Source organism: Thunnus albacares, chromosome 5, assembly GCF_914725855.1.
Source record: "Thunnus albacares chromosome 5, fThuAlb1.1, whole genome shotgun sequence".
Lineage (NCBI taxonomy): Eukaryota > Metazoa > Chordata > Actinopteri > Scombriformes > Scombridae > Thunnus > Thunnus albacares.
This window is the reverse complement of record NC_058110.1, coordinates 23,597,247-23,617,661: the sequence shown is the minus strand read 5'-3', so window position 1 is coordinate 23,617,661 and position 20,415 is coordinate 23,597,247. Positions and strand designations below refer to the sequence as shown.

Below are 20,415 nucleotides of genomic sequence, written 5' to 3'. Positions count from 1 at the left end.
GCACCTACGCTAAAATCTTTTGGACTGACATGATGAACTTTCTTCAAAGAAGAAGCACAAGAAGGACGGGAGGAAGGGAGTGCTTGTTTGGAGGAGGAAATTAGTATTTTAAGAGAATGTGATGTTGCATACATTGTAAACTTGATTTTTGGGAAGTATTATATTCACACCAGCAAATTCTCAAACCAAAAACCAAACAATGTATTCAAAGTCACTTTTTTATATATATTGGAACACCTTGAAACTTAGTAAAAACTGTAAGGCCACAAGAACTATATCTATATGTGAAAAACTGTCTCTCATATGAGCTAAACCCCCAGCACCACCTTTATTTTACATTTTTTTAATTTCATTCTAGTTTTTGTGATATGTGAATCAGATAGCTTGTATCCTGTTTTCTCTTTACCTTTGTTGTAAATTTCATTTTGTCAAAAAAACACATACACACAAAAAGCACAGCTCTGTAATCCAGCAAACATCTCATTAAATACATTATAAATCCAAGTTTATTGGTATGTAGACCTTTTAATGATGAGGAGAAACTATTTCCTGTCTTTTTTTGTTTTTGATGCAGGTTGTTGCTGTGTACCCTAAAGGTTTATGATATATCATGTTCATGTGTGTTGTCGCAGGCATGGTGCTGTTATTTGTGGTGTGGATCAAGCGCAGAGAGAAGGAGAGGCAGACCAAGCAGTTGCTTATTGACCCCGAAGACGATGTCAGAGACAACATCCTCAAATACGATGAAGAGGGAGGAGGAGAGGAAGACCAGGTGAGATCCTGAGAGACACACACACACACAATCACATTCCAAGTTGACCCCACTGTGCCCTGCTTACATCTGTACATCCCTGTGGATATGTAGGACTACGACCTGAGCCAGCTGCAGCAGCCTGACTCCTTGGAGCACATCATCAGCAAGCCGCCTGGTGTACGCAGGGTGGACGAACGTCCCATCATCCCCGAGTCCCAGTACCCAATCAGACCTGTCGTGCCCCACCCTGGAGACATAGGGGACTTCATCCATGAGGTGAATTTAACACAGCTGTGGACACAACAAACATTACATCTTGCATGCACAAGAGCTCAACAGTCATTAGACTGTTTCCCCCACAGTGAACTGGCCTCTCACTTTCACTTTCCATTGATCTGACATTTAATGTGATTACTTGTTTCTGGATGCTGTTCAATATGTAAACTCTAGCATGGTGATAGAAACAACATAGTTTTGTTTTACTTTACAGCTGCTCTCACGGTGCCAGGTTTATTCACACACACACTGTCACACACATAACTCCAGCGTTGGCACACTGATGCGAGAAAATGCTGATTGACAGACTCGTGACAACACGTTCACACTCGAGAGGTGTTGGCAGCTGTTCAGCTTTGATCCATCCAGCCTTGACTCTCTCTCCCTCTCTCTCTCTGTCTCTCTCTCTCTCTCTCTCGCCCTCTTTTTTTTTCTCTCTCTTTTTTTCTCTCTCTCCCTCTCTCTCCCCCTCTCACATATGTACTCACCTGATCTCGCTCCAGCAGTCTGGTAAAACACAAACACAACAAACACATGGTGTTCCTACCACCCACTGTACTCCTGGGGGTTGAGGCTTTTTAGGTTTCTGTACATAGCCTCTCTCTGTATTCCAGTGAAGTGGATGAAGTCCATTATCTTCACCTGCCTAACCTTCAGGTCAATGGAACTCATTTGTCATTCTTAGAAACAAGTGCAGGTTTGAGCGCTGGCAGAAAACACAAACAGACCTCTTCACATCTTATTTATGAAACACCAACAAAATATTGATGAAGATGGTTTGATTGCACAAAAAAATTAAAATTAGAAACAAGAACTGGCCAAAGCAGCTCCTCATGCATTTTTATAATTAATTTATACAGACACAGTGACTCTTGGCATGTTACAAAGAAGGTTTTAATGCAGAAAATTTCACCCTACATGTAGTACAAAATTAAAGCCTACTGAGCTTTACCAGAGGAACTGGCCCATATGAAGCCAGTAGTGTTTAAGTAGCCATTTATGCTGCACATCTCCATTTTAAGTAGGCTATTTGCACTATTTATGCATATTTCAACAAAGGTATCTTATAGAGTATTAAACATTAAAACTCAAGAATAGAGACAAAAATGTAGAGCTGCAAAGATTAGTTGATTAATCAATTAGTAAATCATGACTATTTTGGCTATCATTTTGGTAATCGTTAATCATTTAAGTAATTGCCTCTAATATTCTCTGGATCCACCCTCTTTAATGTGAGGATCAGTTGCTTTTCTCTGCTTTATATCATCGTAAACTGAATATCTTTTGGTTTTAGGTTATTAGCCAAACAAAACAAGACATTTGATGTCATCTCCTAGTAAAAATGTGATGGACATTTTTCAATATTTTCTGACATTTTACAGACAAAACGATTCAAGGAAGGAAAAGTATGATCAGCCTTACAAAAATGATAGCATGATGAACGCTATTATGCTTTGTTACAGAGCATTGGCACACCCTTTAATGTCATGTATGTCCAATAGTTTTCCATGCACAATATCATACATGTTTTTCAAGTCAACATAATACTAAACATACTGTAGGGGCTATTGACAAAGATAGAATTGATACATACCAGTGACAGAAAGTAACTATACATATGCATTTACTCAAGTACTCTAAATAAGTACAATTCTGAGGTGCTTGAGTAGTACTGTTTGTTGTGTTAAAACTCTTGACTTTCACTTTCGGTTTCCATTTCTGGCAGAGCTACTAAATCAGCACACCACTGAAGGAAAAACAAAAAAACAAATCACGGTGAAAAAGCCGGCTCATTAAGTGAAGTGAAAACATCTGTGTAGAAACTTGGCGTCTCAACAGAGAGAGACGGACAGAGAAAAGAAAGGAGTGTTCAGCTCGCGGCTTAATCAAAAGACGCTACTAGTATGAAATGAATCATAAATATTGATCAGAGAAGTGTTGGTTTTGGTATTAATGTTTAGCATTATACATGTCAGTCTGGATTGCTTGATTTATGGTTGTACTTTGCAGCTTTGTTATGAGTTGACTTACCTTGGTTATGAGTGATGTGTATATTATTGTTTAAGTACAATTCTGCAGACAGACAGTTTACCAGAAGGGAACTATTAAGCCAAGTAGCTGGCTTAAATCACCTTCCACAGAAGTCTCACACCAGCTGGCTGGCTTGGAAAACCTTGGGGGATCTTCTGATCTCTGATGGAAGTGACAAGAGCTACGGTGCTGTGGTGTACTTCAGGTGGGAAACAGAGCAAGGTATCCAGGTCAGATTGGTCGAATCCAAGGCAAAGCTTACACCACTGGACCAAAAAGGAGAACTAGCCAAGGCAGATATCTGTGGTGCTGTCTTTCCAGCCTGGCTTAGAAGATAGATTTAAAAGCACAGCCGAATGGAGATAAAACGATGGTATCACCTACTGGACAGTCAAGCGGTGGTGGGAGCCATTGAGTGAGACAGTTATGGATACCAGACCTTCTTTGCAAACCGAGTTGGTGAGATTCAGAAGGCTGGACCTGTTGAGGACTGGTGATGGATCCCAGGGGACCTGAACACCGCTGACATTATAACAAGAGGAGTAACTCCTGAGGATCTTTGAGAAGGTTCTGAATGGCAGAACAGACTTGGGTTCCTGAGGCGATCAGCGGAGGAGTGGCCAAAGAAGTCAGTCAAAGAGGCTGCAGCAGGTGCCAAGGAGGGCATAGATAAACTCCAGAGAAAGGCTTTCTCAGCACCACTAACCAGAGCTCAGGCAAAGAGAAAGCAGAGTAGTGCACTGCAAAACAACCCTGATGGTAAATAACTTGTGACTCTTCCAAGGACTTCTGAGAGTATAGGAGAAGCTGCAATCTGGAGAGCTCCAGCTGGCTCAGTAGTTAAGCGACCTGCTGAGGAGAAGAAGTTCAGCAGTTTAACTAAGTTGTACTGCTAGTTAGGGCTAGACCTAAAGGAGACCTAGGAAGCTTCGAGTTTGAAGGCTATTCCTACAAGAGATTAAGAGTTATCCAGGCAGAAGTGAACAAGTTCTGGAAGAAGTGGAGTCAGTCGGCTGGAGCCAGTTTGTTTGTGAGGAGTAAGTAGCACATAAGGAGTGGAATGTTGCTGTTAGAGACATCGCCTGGCTAGCAGACCATTATGTTTTGAGGGGTCAGTACAAGCTTGCCAGGGTGATCAGTGTTGACATTGAAAAGAAGGGAATCTTGAAGGATGTGAATGTCTGAACATTCCCAAGCTACCCAGTCTCAACTGTGAAGGCTGTCCAAGAAAGCAACACAATCAAGGTTGGCAAAACAAAGAAAAAAATCCCCTGCTATGGTTCTTCACAGAGACATCAGGCATATAGTTGTCTTGCTTCCTGTAGAGGAGCAAAATAACACTGGGGCTACAGATGGTAAAGAGGATGGACAAACAACAGAACAACTTACACTTCAAATCCACCAGAGGATTCAGCTCAGCCCTTCCAACACCAGGACTTGGATTAGAGTAGTTTGACCTCTTTGGGTTCAAGAACCAGGGGCTCAAGTGGGAGGTATTGAGTTAAAACTCAGATAGCATGACAAAACAATGGTTATGGTTGTACTTTATAGCTCTGTTATGAGTTGACTTACCTTGGTTATAAGTGATGGTTATGAGTCATGTGTATATTATTGTTTGAGCACAATGCTGCAGACAGACAGTTTACAGAATTAAGTTTTTTTTCTGTACTTTGATTAAGTATAACTAAATGGACATACTGTAATTATATATTTCAAGGGGACAGGTAAATAAGAAAATCTCTAATTTAAAGAGTAAATGTCTTTGTTTGAAAGTAATGGTATTTTTGTACATTTTCCCCTTGTTTTCTTTAAAGGTTATCAATCTGACTAATTCTACTGTCAATGTCAATAGCCCTACAAAGCAATCTTATTACTTTTACTAAAAAACAAAAGCTGGACAGTAATAAAGAGAAACAAAGCAAAGCGGAATTGGATTGAAAATAAAAAGACGAAAAGAACAGTGAGTTGTCCCATGCATCCTTTGAAATTAACCAGGCTGTTTTCAAGTTCGGGCAGGAGCTGAACAAAACCTAGTATTTCAATCAGGAGAGACTCAATTCATGGAGTAAAAGATGTTTATTTGAACAGCATGAAAGGTGAAGTGAAAAAGTCTTTGGATGAAGTGGATAAGTCTTTGGTGATTAGACCCCATCGTGATTTCACAATGGGGAATGCGAGAGTAGAATAGGATAACCCCCCGATAGACTCTAGACACTGGTGGTGGTGATGAATGGCGTGGATCTTGGTGGTGTAGGTTGCTGCTTCTGGTGAACTCGAGCCTGGTGCTGAAGTGCGTGGAGGAGGAGGCGAGATGGTGATGGGGGATGAAGAGGAGAGGAGCGAGCTCTGGACGCCGTGGAGGTAGATGGGGTGGAGGAGGGTCGCGATAGTTGATCTGGAATGACAGCTGACAGCGGCAGAGAGGGAAAACAGATTTTAAAGTTTGACAGCTGAGCCGTGATTGGCGGTTAGAGATCGTGGAGGAATCTGATTTGATAACTAGAAGTGACGCCCCTAAACAGCTGATGTGAAGGCGGGACTAGCAGGGGAGAGTGAATGAGTAGGAAATGAATGAATGGTTAAGATAGTCTTCTGGTCTGAATTTACGCTAAGCTCCATAACTTGACACCATTTCATGCTACTTCATACTTCTACTCAACTACATTTCTGATGGTAGCATGTCACCTGTACTTTTTACACCACTACATTTAGCTATAGTTACTAGAAGTAGCTTATTGAGATTTTACACACAAAACCACCAAGCCGTATGTAAAGTAGGTAAAAATGAACTCCACCTCGACCAGCTACGACATTAAAATGCCGATAATAATTCAATTATGAAAACATTATATACAATAATGTAACACTATGAAAGGGACCATTCTTTACAATGAATATTGCTTTACAAATAAAGGTTAGCTTACTGGTCACGGGGAGCTCAGTCTGTGAACAGTTGTATAATGTCTTCTGTGGCTCCTGCATTAAATGGGGGGCATGGACTTTGAAAGATACAACCCTCCTTTCTGGCATTTACCAGAAAGGGAGGGTCTAATGAAATAAAAATGCTACTGGCAGCATTATGGGAAATGAAGAATCCAGGATTTTTGGAGTTTGGCGCATACTAGGGACTAAAAATCTGGATATCTTGGCCTCTGCTGTCTCTTGTTGTTGTTTTACTTCTACCAATGTGTTGCTTTCCCATCACCCTTGACTGTATAGGCATGTGAATACTGACCACTGTCTTTCTTCTTCCTCTTCATCCTGTTTAGGGTTTGCGAGCAGCAGACAACGACCCCACAGCCCCTCCGTATGACTCCCTGCTGGTGTTTGACTACGAGGGCAGCGGCTCCACCGCTGGCTCTGTCAGCTCCCTCAACTCCTCCAGCACGGGGGACCAGGACTATGACTACCTCAACGACTGGGGCCCCCGCTTCAAGAAGCTGGCTGACATGTACGGAGGAGGGGATGATGATTAAATCTACCCAGTCACACATGCACACACACACACCCTCGTCCCGTCAGCTGGCCTGCCATGCTCTGTCCCTATAACACATGGGGCTGTTACACCCTTACTGAACACAAGTTAACAATGACATGTTCACATTGACCAACTGACTGACCAACCAACCAATCAAATTACCCACCACAGAGGACCGGTGCCATGAGTCAGTTTTGGGTGCTCTTCTCAACCGTCTCCTGCTCTAAGCCCGTCTAAGACTGAAACAGAAGCTCTGAATTGCAGGCTTCTCATAATTTGTATTTTCAAACTCTTGCGCTTTTGTTTCATTTTTCAGTTTTATGCTAGATGTAGGCTTAGGTTACTTTTGTCTGATTTTGTTTTTCCTTTAGTTTGCGCAGCTTTTTTTGTCCTCACTCCCCTTCGATTCGAGACGTTCCCTATTCCTGAGGGTTTTCACTTTTCCCTCGCTGTAAGCCCCCGCCTGCCTCTCTGCAGAAGCTTTAGGTTTGAGCTGCTTGCTTTGTCTGAGGGGAACAAAAGGAGAGGGGTAAAAAAGAACAGAACAGATATGATATGAAAGTCCTTCCTGCATGGAGGGCCCTGGTTTATTCTTTCTTGAACTTGAATTACTTAGAACAGAAGCACTGTTGTTTAAAAAGTGCCTTCAGTGGTGCGTATTTTAGCAGACTCCCGCTAACTCAGGATTGGTTGCCATTTTCTGGGCTAACATGCCCCCGTATGACCCCTGACCCTTTAACTCAGACCTTCCCTTGTCATTTCTATTGTCCTGCAGGGTTGTGGTAGCTGCGGGAGATGTCAGTGCTGGTTTCAGAGGAGCACTGGCTTAAGAGGGCGCTTTATGTAGACATACTGTACATAGGCCTACAGTGTGTCTGTAAGTTATGGACAAATCATTAACTTTTCAAGTCAGGCATATCTGTGCTCCTAGATCACAGCCAACTTGAATGTGATTGGTGAAATCACAAAAATACATTATGGGACTGTCTTAGAGAAGAAATGCATTGCATGTCTTTGTTTATTGTGGCTTCAATAGCAGCTGTGTTTGTTTTGAGCTCTCAGTATTTGCACCTAAAGCTTGATAAGGCTTGTTACTAAAATTTAAAGGTTGACAAGTCAAGTGTGTTACCTCTATAATGTTACTGTATATGAAGTACATATGAGGGTTATTTAAGGAGACTTTGCCTTTAAGATCATTTAAGGTTTGCATGTTTATCCCTACACCCAAAGGTAACTACCATCGCCAGTTATTGTGTGGTAAATATGTCAAAGAAAACTATATAAACTGTACAAACATGAGGGTAAAGAAAATACTAGATGACTTCACATAGCTCTGATAGCATTACATATAGAGTTCAGAGCTTGTGTGAGCCCCATTCTGAGTCCCTTTCTCTTTTGGTTTTTGCTTTGTTTTGTTTTTGTTTTGTTTTTTTTCTTTTGTTGATTCACTGTTGTTTCTTGACAAACTTTTGATATACAAACTTTGGTGCTGGTCCCTGTCACAGAAACTGGGAGAATTGAGCCTCAGCCAGGGATTTAGCGCCTTCACAATCTGTCTCTCTTCAGGCAGCATTTCATTCATCTGAAATTTTCTCCTGAAAAATTTTGGCTGCAACTTCAAGAGGTTTTGAAAAAAAAAAAAAGGTAGAGAAAGGAAAAAGTCTGTCATGAAGTTTTGCATTTTATCAAAGCAGACTTGCAAAACTAAAGCTTCAGTAATAGAGCTTTAAAAGACAGACATTTTAAAAGACAATTTTGTTGTAACTTAATGAAAAAGCAGGACTACCCATGGGCTTTTGTAATCGTATTTCAGAATATACCCCAGCACTGCTTATAGAGAGCTGAAATAAAGAGTTTTAGTCTTTGTATTAAATTATTTAAATGTGCAAAACATTCCACAGAGTATCACGGGAGATGCTGGTGAATGATAGAAAGATTTAATCATTCCGTATATTCTGAGTGCCCATTGAAACGCTCCTCAGTGGTAGCCGGCTTCAACTTGATGTGGATTGACCAGATCCTCTTTTAATTGTGAATATAATTATTGCCTGGAGGAAATGTTCTTCAAGCAATTTGATGAAAAGGATCCTCCACTCATGCTCTTTTTTCTCCTGATGCTTTTCAACTGTTCCTCACCTGCTCACAGTTCATTTGAATAGATATAAATAAATAAAAAAAAACAATCTTTAGTTTTTAACAATGGTAATAGAAAATGAGCCCGCTGTGAAAAAAAAGTAACTATTCTTTTGGAGTATACCTGTTAATACATATTCATCATGCCATAAAAAAAGAAATATGGATGAGAGTGTGATATGACTATAAACAAGGGAAGGAAGGTCATAGTATAATTAACAAGGTTAACAGGGTAGGAATCTCATGATTTAGATTCATAGAGAAATGGGTGGAAATTGCACCTTGCGGTGTAGAAACTGACAGCGGCGATTTTCAGGACAGCTGTCAGCTTAGAGCTCAGTCAGAGTAGACATGAGAAAAGGAGTGGTTTCCACAGCTTGCTGCTGGATAAGCTCCTGTCTATCCAGTTGCTCCTCAGCCTGCAGAATATCTTCACAAAATAAACACAGCTGTTACTTTCTGCTATTTGTGATTATTTCTGACACATAAATGTTGTATATACAGAACATTTTTATACATTTGGTGACATGATTCATCTGTTTCTGTGTGGTCTTTGCATTTTCTCTCACTCCAGTTTTGTTTCAAATCAATAGTTGGCAAGGTATATTTCACCACAAAAAGCCATGTGCATTTAAGAGAATCTGTATGATTCTATATGAGCTTACAGCCATACTTGTGTCGCTGTTCAATCTTCGCTTCCTCATGGTGAAAAGGTTCCACTTCAAACCAACTTGTACAGTCTGTACTAGCACACACACTCACTCCTCTAGGCCTTACTGTATATACATGAGTGTTCTGTATTATATGAGCTCTTTCAGCATTATTCGAATTCAGCTGCGGAGCTCCAACATTATTGAAGGCCATCCAGCGTTCACAGAATAAAGACATGCTTCATGAAATGCTCGTGCTCTCTTGTCAGATGTTCACAGCAGAGTGAGGGCCAAACATAGCAGGAGGCACCCCCCCCCCCCCCCCCCCCCCCCCCCCATCTACACACACACACACACACACACACACACACACACACACACACTGGGTAACCGACCTTTATGACTGTGTCATACATACATGACACAATGCCATTATGATACTGAATGTTATCAATGACTCGTGATGACACGCGGCAGCAAATCATCAGTGGAGTCAAAGTTGACCCTCCATTTAAATGCAATTTGTGAGGGGAAATGGAGGAAAGATAGATCATTACTTGTTACATAGTTGGTCCACTTGTCTTATTGATGTTTCTTTGCTAAATTGAGGGGAGAATTAGCAAATGAATGAAAGAAGAACTATTGCACTGCTGTAGTCCATCCCGGCCGTGTCAACAACAGCTCTTCTGCCTCTCTGACTGGTGATAGTTGACAGACACTTGGTCTGGACACTGCCTGATCGTGGACACACACATGATGGGAGGCTCCTGCAGAAGCCAGACTTTTGCCCTGCAATGGCCAGAGCTACAAAGGCAGGCAGCAGTGTTTCATACGAGTTCTCCCAATACTGCTCAAGTCCAAGTGTACATAATGTAGTATTTGCTTGAAGCTAAACAGACCAAGTTAGGCAAACTGTAACTGTACAATTGGAGCTTTTTGCATGTGTCTTTTTATAATGGACAGATGAGTTCTATTACAGTAACCATACAACATTTTAAAATGTGTCGCAGCCCGCATGACCGAGGTTGCAGTCCAGAAGGGATTCTGGTGTACCATACTCACATAGTTTCAAATGGAGGAGAAAAAAAGCAGAAAAAATAATTGCACAGTTATCGAGTCTAAAGACTTTTTTTGTAAATTGTCAACAGCACAAATATTTTGTATTGTTGTTTGTACCATTTTGTAAGAAAATGTAAAAAAAAAAAAAAAAAAAAAAAAAAAAAAAAAAGGGAAAGAGTCTGTTGTTTCAAGCGTGTGTTTATAGTGCCACTGCAATCTTGGTTTCCAAATACCGTACAGTACATGCGCAGCCTTGCAGATCAACCTTGTAATATAGACGCTGAGCTGGAGACTCCCTGTCAGCACCATGTGTTATAAATAAACATTTCCCCTCCTTATATGAACACTGCCTCCTGTCTCTTCTTTGTCACCCGCTGATTTCTGCAAAGTGATGCATTTCCTCACACTCAAATTATTTTTAAACAGCCAATGTGGTTATTTTGACCATAAATTGTTAAATTAACTGTAAAAGTGCTTATTTTACTCTTGCAACTTTGTATGATTTTATAATGATTTGATACATTATCGCATATACATAAAATATTACTTATTAACTAAAAACAACTTATATCATCGTTCCCAGCATTACTAGTGTTTTGTGTATTAAATCACAAATGTTAGTCCAATGTTTCTGTTAATTTATCAGTTGTGTTACACAAATAACGGAATACGGATTTCAGTTGAGTAGTTTGCGTTTCACAATTTGGTTGAAGGGTTTCAGTCCTGCTGAGATGTTTCTTTTTTGAGAGTTGTTCTGTGATGGTCGGGCAGATCGTCTGCTTAATCAGTGATAGTGACAACAGGTGCGCATCTTTACCTGCACTAAGCAGTTGACATTGTCAAGTTGAGGTAGTAAGGACAAAACTGTTCTGTAGCAAATTACATTCTGTATAATTTGATGAACTTGTGGCTGTGCATGTGTGCCCATAGAAAACTGTGATTGTCAGCAGTAAAAGAGAAATCTTACACCAATGTTGTTCTATATGTTTTGAAAGCTTGGTATGAGTCTAGTTCACCCTATGGTAACCTCAGTGAATGGTACGTTCCAGTTTGGTAAGGCTGAGAAGGTAAAAGGCCAGTCACTAGTCAATTGTGACAAGCAAGGGAAGAGAGTAGGTGGCAGTTTTCTGTGAGGCTGCAGATATTAGTTTTTTGTTTTGCTTCAGCTTAATTTTTTTTTTTTTTTTGCTGTGGTTCATTTTTGCCTGCTTCATTAACATTGTTGCTAACAGATCACCTTTTTTTGGACATACTGCCTGCCAACCTCCATCAACATCCCTTTAAAAGTTTCCTGTGCCAAATGATCTGCCCTTTATATGAGGTAGCAGCACTACACAAGGCTTGAAAAGCAGAGCATAATTTAATGGAAGGCACTGAGACCTATAGTGTATAGAGCAACACCTGCCTTGATATACATACATTTGAAGCACTTCATGGATGGGCTCCTAATTATATTTTCAGGAAGAGTCCTCCTGGATGTTCCTAAGTCCCGATTCATGACTAAAATGACCGCAGTCAGGGCCCGTCAGCTCTGGGACTCCTTGCCTGAAGATCTTAGGATTACAGAATCAGTCACATCTTTTAAATCATGTCCTAAAACATAGCTCAAAGTTTTATATTTTCAGTTCCACAGTGTTGTGGGTAGTTTATTTATTTAATTCATTGTTTTATCTTATTTTATTATATTTTATTTATTTATTTATTCATTTTTACTCTCCATATGTTTAATTGCTGGATTTCATTTAATTGTGGTGCTGAATTGTTTTAATTTTGTACTTTGGAACGCTGCTCTAAAAGGTGCTAAATAAAGAAAGTTTATTATTAATTTTAAAAAGTAGAATGAATTCATGATCAAAAACAATGCCATTTTTCAAGTTTACAGTTTCACAATAAGCAAAGAGAGCTATAATGCTAAATGCACAGTATACTAATTAAAGAATATACAGAATATACTAGTTTTGCATAAAATACACAGTTTTTTACAAGAAACATTTTCACAATGTTAGAATAAAAACCATTGAGAATTTAAAATGATTTGCTTCTGTTTTCACTGATCTAATATGTGGTTGATTGAGTTTCTTATTCAAAATTAGTTTCAGTGCCGGCCGTGAACAAACATAAGCTAAAATGATCAACACAATTAAGGCTGTTCATTTGTCAACTGTGTCTGACGGGGTTCTCTTCCACGGTGGGATCATAGTCTTTCCCATCTGAAGCAGATGAAAAGCAGCGACAAATCAACCCAGTATGAAAATACAAAGTGGTGCATTTGATTTTCTTTTTCCTTTCCCCTTTTTTAAACTTTAATGTCCATCTATATTTCCCCTTTGTGCTGCAAATGTTGTCACCATGGAAATCTAAAATAGATGTGGCTCTTACACAAACTACAGCTGAGCAATACCACACTTGCAAATATGTTTTTTGGTTGTTTTTTTTTTTAAATTTTCCCTGAACCTTGTTTATTGCTGCACAAGAAAAAAAAAATGTTTGAACTTGGTCAAGTGAATGTAATGTTTGTAATAGGTTTTATAAACTATTCATTGGATTTGTGTTGCTAGGAAACAGGAAACACTGCAACAGGAAATAAATTTGGGTACATTTAGAACAGTTTTATGTTTAAAACTGTGAAATGGATACATACACTACAGACAATAAGAAATGAGTCAGTTGATCAGCATTGAAAAGCATCATTGAATCAAGCATCATTGCTTGTCAAAGAAATTTAATAAAATTGTGTATAGCTTTGTTAAACAGTAAGAACTTCATTGGAGCGCTTCATAAGCAAGCACCCAAAAGCGTAAAAATCTCAAAAATCTGAAATGTCGGAGCATCCTTCAATGCACCAACATGACTTTTTGAAACACACCCTGCCAGGCAGTGTTGTAATATTGGCAATACTGGCAATCGACAATACATTATTTGTAGTTTATAGGCCAAAACCACCTGTATGGTTCCTCAACAATACATTGCTGGCAGTGCAACTTAAAGGACCAATGTGTAGAATTTAGCAGAACTTGGCAGAAATGGAATATAATATTCATAAATATGTTTTAATTAGTATATAATCACCTGAAAATAAGAATCGTTGTGTTTTTGTTACCTTAGAATGAGCCCTTTATATCTACATAGGGAGCAGGTCCTCTTCTACAGAGCCCACCATGTTTCTACAGTAGCCCAGAACAGACAAACCAAACTGGCTCTAGAGAGAGCCCTTCACGTTTTTCACGAGTTTCGAGGCCACTGTCTCCTACAAGTTTGGAAGGGGAGGAGGAGGGGAGGGGAGAGGTATTCAGTTGGTTGCAATCTGCAACCTCATCGCTATCTACCATTAAATCCTACACACTGGTCCTTTAAAGTGACTTATCACAATTATCTACTAACATTTCAGCTGTTTGTTAAATCTTAATTCAACAATAGCCTCTATAAAAGCAGAAGAAGGTAGAAAAGATAAGAAGTTAGCAATCAGTGCAGGGCTGCATGAGGAGCAGGATGAGATGACCCTTACTTATTCTCTTTTACCACAGCAGGTCAATGAACTAACAGCACACTGCATCTCCTCCTCATTGATTGACCTGTCAGAGCATGTCAATGCACACTCAGACAGAGTGAGCCCTGCTGTTACACACTGCTCACACAAGCACACATGAAGACACAAATCTCTCTCCTCAAACTACAAGAAAACTGAGAGTAAAGGGAAACCCACTCCTGCTCTCCAACCAGCACGACTCCAGGATTGACAGGATAGGTCAGAATAGATTAATTCAGTTAACAGTCACATGATTATCAGAATTGCCCCATGCTGAATTTTGACTTTGTATTGATTTATACAGGTAGGTGGTTTACAGCTGACATCGATTCTGCACTGCAACTTATTTTACTAACTTTACGGCTCAGTTTTGTGTGTGTAATTTGATAAAGTGAATAAGTGAATAAACGTATTTTCCAAAATATAATTAAAAATTATTTTGGGAAATATGTTCAGAACTCAAAATATAATTCCCCAAATGTCGAACTATTCGTTTATCTGGCAAAATCTACAATGAAACGAAGAACAGCTTCTCTCTCGCACTTCATGTGACACCACACAGAAGCCTGGATCTATCATTAAACACACAAAGTATCATCGCAAATGAAGTCTCCGTCTGGTTGGATTTTATTTTGTCTGCTGTACTCAAGCTCGGATAAGGCAGACCCAGATGAAACACAAACACCCACACACACCAAATTGGTACTGTTGCCAGGAGAGACGATATCGTCATACAATGTGAGTGTGGGGGACATTAAGTGCTGTATTTTCTCCCTCCAAAGACTTGACCGGAACACCCTGTGATGTTCATGTCACTGACATCACTGGTAACTGCATTTTATGAAAGCCTATTATATCCCTGCTGAATGAACAGGTCAGCATTAACCGAACTCTAGACTCCATAAAAGCACCAATTAATCTTTCCATATTTGTAAAAAGGCTGCCAACAGTAATCTGAATTCATTTAGGTGCTCTTATTTAGTAAAAAGGCACAAAAAATATTGGAAAAACTAAGGCACTCTTGAAAAGTGAATGTGTATAACTTCCTACATGCTCCGTGGGTGCTCAGGTAAGTGCAACAAAGTGCATATAGAAAGAATTCCAATTTGCACTGCTTGTAACATTTGGTGAGTCTCAGAGATGTATTCTGCAAAGTATTTTTAAATCCCCTCCAAACCTGCTCTGACTCATCTATTTTACCTACACTGGCTTTAACGTCTCTCTCTTCTCTGTCTAAGAATTGCTTTCATCCCTCTTACTGTTCATAAATCAGAAAATGTATTTTTTGAAAGTTGAGCTTGGGCTACATAATGTCCCACTATAATCACAATGATATATTAAACATAACAAGTCATGGTAACGACATCATTAATTAAGCTAATTAAGGCCTTAATCTTTCTGCCAACATACTTATCTTTGTACAACACATGGATGGTACTAATATAAACTCTGTAGTTTAAAGTCTCTAAACCTTATTGATGTTTGTCCAAATGATGCCTACAAGTGTACAAGTACAGCTTTGTCACAGCTGTGAGGTGAATTCAACTAAATAATGATGCCAGGCTAAAGCTACTCAGTATATGTCCAGAAAAAAAGGCAAAAGGTAAAAGGCAAAAAGGCAAGTTTTCTTGCAAACCCTTAAAATGATCTCCTGGTGGGCAATGACCGCCAGTTGAAAACCACAGAAAATGATTTTTCTCATTACAAGGTATAAATATATGCAACAAAATGCCCTGAAATCCAATCATCTTTATAGGGAAAACTGTGTTGAAATGATATTCACAATGATGCAAGAAGTATTCCTTTACTTAAGTAGTAAAAGTAGCAATACCACAATGTACAAAGACTGCATTACAAGTAATTGAAAATCTATCTAAGTGTTATCAGCAAATTTTATTTTAAGTATCAAAAGTAAAAGACATCATCCTGCAGAAAAATTAACCATGTGAGTGTATATATACTTTAGTGTTGGATTGCTATTGCTAATGCATGTGCTAGTAGCATTTTAGTGTTGTAGATGGTTTATATACTGTTGGTCAGTCTATATATATTTTGAAAGATGTTCATATGTGTCGTCTGTAAATTCTTAATCTGCAAAGTACATGTGACTATATCTGCCAAATAAATGTGATGGAGTAAAAAGTATTTGCCTCTGAAATATAGCTGAGTAACTGTTGACAGTAACAGAAATGGAAATGCTCAAGTAAAGTACAAGTACCTTAAAATTGTACATATGTACAGTACTTGAGTAAATGTTCTTATTTAAATTACAGCACTGGACATCTGTGTTTTAAACACTTTCTAATGTGTGCAGTGTGTGTGTTCATGCTTGTTGCTTCATGTTTTAGATGTTTTCTCAGAGTTGTTAATTCCTAATTCATACTTCCTCCAGATGATGAATTTATCAGCTGAACCAGAAAACACAACTTGACACCATAGATGCTGTTACACAAGAGAAATAACAGACTAACAGACATTGCATTACATTGTTTTTGTTAACTAATCACACAACTGTGTGAGATAACACTGTCACAGACATGAATAATCTGTATCAACAAACAACAAAATTCATAATCCCAATATTAAACTTTAGACTGTCAGAGGAGGGCATTCTGTCTGAGAGAAGGCTTGAGATCAGAACTAACAATATGTCTCAGCCTGATGTTCCAGATGTTTCCCATTTGCTTACATAATTAAATCTCTATTTACCTTGGAAAACACATTGCTGCAACATTTTAGAATCTTCTTTTTCAAAATGTAATGTAAGCATACGGTCAAGTATATATTTAGGGCAGCAACTAATGATTGTTTTCATTATCAATTATTATGCCAATTTATTTTCTCAATTAATCATTTTTTCTATAACATGTCAGAAGATTGTTATGTTAATGTTATAATTTCTCAGAGCCCATGGTGACCTCTTCAAATGTCTCATTTTGTCCAACCATCTGTCCAGAATCGAAATATATTCAGTTTACTATCATGTATGTCACAGAAAAGTTTTAAATCATTATATGTGGCATATTTTCTTAAAAAATGACTTAAAAAATGATCATGCAATCATCAAAATAGTTGTTAATAGTAGTAATAGCCAATTACTTATCTGTCAACTGACTAATTAATTAGTCAACTAATCATTGCATACATATCTATCTATCTATCTATCTATCTATATATATATATATATATATATATATATATATATTCCCTGAGGGGGGTTCTTTACACACAGTCAGACCAGTCATCCATCTATCCATACTATTTCTTCATATTCTCCATCAGTGACTTTCATTTCCTCTATGATGGCCTGAGGATGTGAGGGACAGAGGAGGATGCGGAAAGGAGGGAATGGCCCAAGTCTGATTGGATATCCATCTAATGGCTGCTTTAGTGGGCTGCCGGACCGCCTCTGGACCCAGACATAACAGACATAGAGTGAAATAGAGATGGCATGGGTGGTCTGTGTTCTGAGTCCTCTCAAAGTAATGCATTTACTCCGAATGATCCAAAGTGCGCCCCTCTGTGTAATAAGAATAAACAAATAGCCGTACCGCATTGGCTTTATTATCTTACATCGATGTTGATTTATTCAGAGCCGTGGTGGGCTATTGTATGCAGATTGCCTGATGCCCCCGTGGTGAACTCCTCATCTAATCCTTTCAGAGAGTAACTGCACTGTTGGGGAGGAGTGGACTCTCAAGAGAAATGAGAGAGGGTTCAAACAGTCAAGAGAAGCACAAAACCATGCAGGGAAACAATCCTGAAACTTTACACTGCCCTTTTACACCGGTCACCATATTGACAAAAGATATTCAACTCATACAAAGCTTTCTAAAGAACCATAGTTTGGACGGCAGTGGCAGGTAGGATGAGTGTTATGATATGATGAGAGTCATTTCAAAAAGGTATAAAAGCGTCTAAAGGGTGAGATTGGAAGCGATAAAGTTCCCTCCCGGGTCAGTGAGACCACACCCCAGAGAGAACAGCTGCAGCTGACCACATTATAGCTGACGAGGGACAGAGATAAAGGAGTGAAGCTCTGGGCCCATAGTACTGCCTGAAATCAGATTTAGATTCCATTCTTACATCCAAATCATATTATGCTCCACAGTTATTCACAGAGTAGCTATCTATCACTCACATACACACACACTGTCAACATGATACGACCATCTGTCAGTACTTACCTACACAGAGCTTCAAGATATGGCCCCGATGGAGCTACTATATTAACTACTGCGATGACATCTTCTTTGCTCTGCACGTGCTTTGGTGTAGAAAACAGATACAGAGCTCTGAATGGTTGCATCAACATATTCAACTATATTAACAAGAATGAACAGCAGCACTTTTGTGTCTTCTGATTAAATCTTTAGATTTCATCTGGTGTGAAAGAAATAAACAAATCTAATCCAGATCATTTATTTGCAGTTAAACGCTTGCAGAAAAGTGGACATGTTTGATTTGTGAGATCTTGGTGCAACAATAAACTCTCTCCTCTCAAAACTTAAATCTGAAATATTAATCTGAAGATACAGTTTTGGGAATTGGACAATAAGCACGCTGAGAAAACCCCAGACAGAAAAAAAATTGTTTTCTGGGTGTGAAATGTCTTACATTCAAATCCCTTTTGTACTTTCTTGCTCAGTTCCAAATCTTCAATTTTCTTCATTTCCACACCAAATAGAGCCTCAAGAGTTTACAGTCTCCCTTATGGGGGACTTAACTAATTGAGTCTCTATATTCCTTTGGCTTGCTTTATGTTACCGCTGTGCTCTTTTAACATCATTTCACAATGGTTTGTGTAATCACCGCAGCCACTTAGACTGGAACTTTATAAGTTTTAAGTTTTAATACTGTTCTGTCCAAAATTATGTCTATTCTAAATCTCTATTCTGCACAAATGAGACAATCTGTGAATATGATTTTCTCTACTTCACCCCATTTACTCTGACTGCTAAAGATGTACAGATCAAACCAACATTCCTCTCGCTGTGTTTATGACTGTTCCTGCAGTAAAAGGTCAGCTGTTGATTGGTGCACTATGTGTCCACATAATCAAGGAGGAGGATAATTTGAGTTGCCTCTAAGATGAGACATCATTTGGCTCACGGACGGCGAAGCTGGCTGGGTGCATTTTTTCAAAAGATGCTCTTCGTGTCCTCATTTCTGGCAAATTTCACTGATTCAGAAGAAAACAGTAATGATACAAGCATTACTTCAAGTGATGAATGAAAAATATGACATATACACATGCAGATAAGGTCATTTCTCATTTTTAAGAATAAATTGACATTAATCGTGGCAATTAGTGTACTATGATGGAAATTGCAGCAATAATGCAGATTTAATTCAGAATAGATGGATGACAGACATTTACTTTGCATTTGGAATGCCACCAGTGGACAATAAACATAACTCCTTTGTTAAAAAAAGAAAAAAGAGATATCTGCCATTTGGAAAAAATGACACCTGTTTAATTTAACACGTGTTAAATTGATTTTTAAAAATTCTCAGGTAATACTTTCATGTTGTGAAAATGTATTTTCTCACTTATTAGCTGGCAGCTTTCTGCCATTGGCATATGTTTGTGTGTCTGAATAGGTGACTGATGGGCAAATTGTAAAGCGCATTGGATAAAAGCACTACATAAATGAAGTCTGTTTACCATTTACTAGCTGTCATCGTGATCTTTTTTACAAACCTTCTGGAGACCAAATTGAATTTTAAAAGAAGAGCGCTGAAAAGATTTTGATGCTGATAATTTAGGGACTTCATGGATTTGTTTATACTGACTTAAACCTGAAATAACTAATGTTTGGCCACTTGGGGGCAGTGCAACAAACTGTAAAATCAACATTGACATAATGTCAACTAAGTATAAGTTTTTAATGGCAAATTAAATTAAATAGGCCGATTTACACATCCAGTAGACACAAAGCAACATTAGCGTGTATTGTGAGTGGTGGCCACCTCATGAATGTTTTTGGTCTCCACCAACTAACTCCTGAGAAAACAGTAAAGTTGTGAGCCATAAAACCAAAACTATGAGCTGAAAGATGCTAAAATGCTCCATAGAGCCGAAGGAAACAAGTTGATTCATACGTAAATAATCATTGTTGATCATCGCCATTATTTGTGGGATTGTCACTACTAGTGAGCCCTTTCACATTACACCTACATAGTCATTTGATCCATTGTTAACAAAATGTTTTGTAATAATGCAACTTTAAGTTTTGTGGTATTCTTTTTCTCTGAGATGACACACACTGTATAATGCTTTGAAAAGTAGTTCTTTATTGCATCATAACTTCAGGTGAATTTATATGACCTTAGCGGATGGCTGCATAACTCTATCCAAAGTATGTTCTTTATTTCACTTTCCCTATTTTTATTCAGATAACAGATAGAAATGTCCACCCCAGAGGAGCACTTATGTTATAAATCCCTCATCAGGTCAGTGCTGCACAGTCACTTTCAGGCAATTAACTGGTGCACCACTTTTGAT

At 38.8% G+C, this 20,415-nt stretch overlaps 1 protein-coding gene across 2 annotated transcripts in view; it reads left to right on the top strand.

Moving 5' to 3' along the window:
* LOC122982831 (cadherin-4-like) overlaps positions 1–7,060 on the top strand; it is a 252,166-nt gene extending 245,106 nt beyond the window's left edge. For both annotated transcript variants that reach the window (XM_044352407.1, XM_044352406.1), the window contains 3 exons: positions 633–772; positions 866–1,030; positions 6,331–7,060. In XM_044352407.1, coding sequence (XP_044208342.1) covers positions 633–772; positions 866–1,030; positions 6,331–6,537 — 512 coding nt within the window. In that variant the 3' untranslated portion in view covers positions 6,538–7,060. The remainder of the gene's footprint in view (positions 1–632; positions 773–865; positions 1,031–6,330) is intronic.
* The last annotated feature ends 13,355 nt before the right edge of the window (positions 7,061–20,415 follow it).